This window comes from Ovis canadensis, chromosome 11 (assembly GCF_042477335.2).
Source record: "Ovis canadensis isolate MfBH-ARS-UI-01 breed Bighorn chromosome 11, ARS-UI_OviCan_v2, whole genome shotgun sequence".
NCBI lineage: Eukaryota > Metazoa > Chordata > Mammalia > Artiodactyla > Bovidae > Ovis > Ovis canadensis.
Genome location: NC_091255.1, coordinates 47,740,224 through 47,744,115, shown reverse-complemented (window position 1 = coordinate 47,744,115; position 3,892 = coordinate 47,740,224). Strand labels below are relative to the sequence as shown.

General features: G+C 57.9%; 1 protein-coding gene across 1 annotated transcript; it reads right to left on the bottom strand.

Annotated features, from left to right (window-relative positions):
- Positions 1-462: 462 nt before the first annotated feature.
- On the bottom strand, positions 463-3,683 carry CISD3 (CDGSH iron sulfur domain 3). Its single transcript, XM_069543305.1, has 4 exons — positions 3,335-3,683; positions 2,967-3,002; positions 2,283-2,402; positions 463-794 (listed from the first exon to the last, which is right to left on the bottom strand). Exons 1-4 carry the CDS (start codon positions 3,380-3,382, stop codon positions 615-617), a joined length of 384 nt encoding a protein of 127 aa, XP_069399406.1. The 5' UTR covers positions 3,383-3,683; the 3' UTR covers positions 463-614.
- Positions 3,684-3,892: the final 209 nt, after the last annotated feature.

The following is a 3,892-nucleotide window of genomic DNA, read 5'->3' as shown; positions in this document are numbered from 1 at the left end:
CGGAGCCTGTAGTTCTTTGGGACAGAAGGGACCGGAAGGGTGGTCGGGGTCCTCTGGCCTCCTCTAGTCTCTGGGCTCATCCTGCTTTGTTGCTGCTGCTGCTGCTAAGTCACTTCAGTCGTGTCCGACTCTGTGCAACCCCACAGACGGCAGCCCACCAGGCTCCTCCATCCCTGGGATTCTCCAGGCAAGAACATGAGTGGGTTGCCATTTCCTTCTCCAATGCATGAAAGTGAAGTCGCTCAGTCGTGCCCAACTCTTCACGACCCCACCAGGCTCCTCCGTCCATGGGATTTTCCAGGCAAGAGTACTGGAGTGGGTCATCCTGCTTTGGCAGACCCCGTATAGAATGAATCTGAATTGTTCCCTCCCTGCAGCCAGTCTGGTGTCCCCAGCCCAGGTTAAGATCCTGAAGGGGGATAGGTCTTGTCCCTCACACCTGTGACCACAAGAATACCACTCTAGGCTAGCATGTCTCTTTAATACCATCTTCACCAGCAGGCATCAAAGCCAGGGCCTGTTCCCAGCTGCGCCAGATTGGAGACCTTGGGTTATCGGAGCAAGCCCTTCACAAACCGGCTATAGGTGCTGGGATCCCTGGGGTGAGCCACCCCTCAGAGTGGGGAGCCCAGTTCTGCCCTCTGCACCTGTTCACTCTTGTGGGTACCATCGCAGTATGGGGGCTTCTGGGTTGCCTTGCAGGTACAGAGCGCCACCGTGCGGGTCTCCTGGGCCTTGAACTTCAGTGGGGATAGGCCAGTGCGTTTGAAGAAGTGGGAGCCATCACAGAAGGGCTAGTGAGGAAAAGAAAGAAGTCAGAGAGACCCAACCCTACCTGCTGGGGCAGGGCAGCGCTGGGAGGGACACAGGTAACTGAGTGACACTGACTGACTTTTGTCATCTGTAAAGTGACAGTGATCAGAGTAATCTCAAGAAAATAAAATGCATAAAGGTTTATCATGCACTCTGCCAGTAGAAAGTGTTCAGTAATTGTGTCCTCACAGGAATAGTTTCTGGGGGACCCAAGAAGAGAATTTTCAAACCGAAATGGTATCATTTCGAAATGATACCTTAGGTGTCAGCAACTTTTATACTGATAATGGTTTTTTGGTTTTTTTTTTAATGGCTCTGAGTCTCCATTGGTTCATGACATTCATTTCGTTTCCCATGTTCTTAAGGTACAAACTTCTCTGAGTGGCCTTTAAGACTGGGGTATCAATTTTGTTTGGCTCCAACAAACAACTGGGCATGTTCGGGGGGAGTGGATGTTGCGGGGAGTGGGGTGGAAGGAAGGGGAGAAGGTGAGGTCCGATAGCAAACTGGCTGCCTGCTGTGAGCATCTATGCCCTTTCACCCTACAAGGTGTTCCTACACAGCCTGGGTAATGGAAACAGGCCCAGACAGGTGGTTTGCTACTGAGTGGCAGAGCTGGAGCCAAGGCCTCTTGCCCTTGAGTGAGGGTGGGGTAGGAGGGTGGATGGGAGAAGTGTGCAGATAAAAGTCAGCAAACTGGTCCCAGAGGGCAAGAGGCAGAGAGACACAAAGGGCCTGCCGGTGCCAGGGCTCACTGGCAGGCAGCAGAGCACCATGCCCATGAGGACCTGCTCAAAGTTCACAGCAAATCGGTGGCAAAGCAGGACTTCGGGCCCTGGGCTGCTGACACCACATCATGCGGTCTGGAGGAACACAGTTCTGAGCCAGCTCAGGAAGGAAAGGGGCCCAGAGGCTAAGAATGTGGGGCAGGTTCCTAAGGGATGGAAGGCTCCTGGGACAGGAGAGAGGGGAGCAAGCAGCCAGGATGACAAGACAACAGGAGACCAGGGAAGTCACAGAAACTGAAAAAGGGAGCATTTTCAGGAGCAGACGCCAGGAAGGGGCACACTCGGGACAGAGCGGCTGCTCAGAGTCTTCCTGATGTTGGGGTCTGAGGCCTGGGAACCCAGAAGCTTCCCAGGAGGAAGGAAAGAGGGGAGAGAGAGAGGCAGGCAAGCCTTTCTGGGCCGAGCCTGGAGCCTCTGAAGAGTACAGAAGAGGACAGAACTCTGGCCCCACCCGCCTGGCCCTAGGACTCAGTTTCTATCTCTTTGTCTCCATCTTGAAGGGTAGATGCAGAGAACTGGGAGCTCAGGGCTGGCTGGAGAATATCCCCACCCCTACCCTTGTGATCCCTCGGGTATATGTGGGAAAAAGGAATGTCTTGAAGGGGAGTTCCTGGGCCATACATAGTGTCCCCAAACCACAGGTGTGACATGTCAACGGGGAGGGGGATACAGGTCTCTCACCTGCTTTGTGCTGCGGCCACACACACACCACCTGTAGGTTTTCCCAGCCACCAGCTTCACCTTGATGGGTGTTTTTAGGGCCACCACGGACTTGGCTGGGGTTTTGGGGAACCATCGGGCCTGTGGCAGGGAAGATGAAAGGTCAGCTTATGCCCTGGAAGCACTTTCTTGCCTGTGGCCATGTCCAGCTTTCCCAGGGCCCTGGCTGGTGACAGGCTTTTTCTGCATGAGGCTGATCTGACTCCACCCTGCAAGGACCACCCACCCCCTCAAAACCGTGAGGCCCCCCAAGCTCAGGATAGAGAAGAGATTTCAAGCCCACAAAACCACATACGTTTCAGGGTCCAGGCTTTCCCTTCAAGCCCTGGCTCTCACCCTGGTGCCAGGGGTGGAGGGCCAGGATCCTGCCAGCCTTGGGGAGCCAATGGCACCTGGGACTCGGTTTATCAGGTACCGGGGTCCCTCATGCAGAAGCCTGCTCCTCGTCCTCTGCCCTCAGGTCACCCCATCTCCCCTGAGCCAGGGCGAGGTGGCCACAGACAAGAGTCTCAGGCTGGAGTTTACAAAGCAGGGCTGACCCATTCTGGTTTCCTCCTCTGGTCTCTACCTCGGTGGTCTCTCTGGGCCTGGGGGACTCGGGTGGAGTGAAGGGGAAACAGGGCGGAGTTGGGGGGTACGGCTTACCAGCCAGGAGGTGATGTCCCGTCTCTGGTTCAGCGTCTGCAAGGCAAGCAGGCATCCGCGGGGCGGTGATTTGGAAACAGAAAAATAAACTCAATGGAAAGCGGAAGACTTCCAAAGGGAGGGAAGAAACCGCAGGGCTTAGGCGCGCGTTAGAAATACGAAGGTAATAGGGGCTTCCGAGAGAGGAACGGGAGTTGCTGGGGGAGGTGCTGGCACCCAACGGGCGCTCAGGGACGGCTGCAAAGCACCAGGCGACGCAGGGGTTTGGGGGAAGCTCAGCCTAGGGACAGGGTCGGAGAGGCGGGGCGATGAGCGGAGGATGGTGGAGCGGAGGACAGGGGAGGGGGCCCGGCCGCGCGGGTGCTCACCCAGGCCGCCGGCCGCACTAGCGTCCCCACGCCGCGCACGGAGCCCATGGCAGCCCCGCTGCCACCACCGCGCCGGGCCGGCTCCGCCTCGCGCCCCGGTCACCTTCCCGCTTCCCCGCCTCCCTCCGGCCCAGCCCCGCCTCGGCCCGGAAGACGCCGCGGGGTTAGCGCGGTGCGGGCCGCGGGCCTGCGCGGGCCGTCCAGCCCCAGCTGCCGGAAGTCGGGCCAAGGAGCGGGCCCAGCAACCCCCTCGGAGCCCCCAGGGTGTGGCGGGCTCTCCGGCGCCCCCTTTGGTACCCGCGTGTCTGCGAAGGACCTGCGCGGAGCATCGCCGCTCGTTTCCTTGCCTGCGCCTCCTGGCGACCCCCTCCCGCCTTGTGGGCAGGGACTTGCCGGGGGACCGAGACCGTTTTCTCTTGCCGAGCCTTAAGACAGTGCTTCTAGAAGTGCGGTGTGGATATATCTCATCACTTATGGAGTTTTGGTTTTTTTAAAAATCAGATTCCGCCTGGCCCAGACCTACACATTACGTTCTTATAAGTGGAGCAAAGGTATCTG

Excerpts from the sequence above, each read along its gene's own strand:
- CISD3 (XM_069543305.1), bottom strand. The coding sequence starts at position 3,382 with ATGGGCTCCGTGCGCGGCGTGGGGACGCTAGTGCGGCCGGCGGCCTGG. Across the intron at positions 3,003-3,334 it reads TAGTGCGGCCGGCGGCCTGG|ACGCTGAACCAGAGACGGGA; the intron begins GTGAGCACCCGC and ends CTTGCCTTGCAG. Across the intron at positions 795-2,282 it reads GTGGCCGCAGCACAAAGCAG|CCCTTCTGTGATGGCTCCCA; the intron begins GTGAGAGACCTG and ends TTTCCTCACTAG.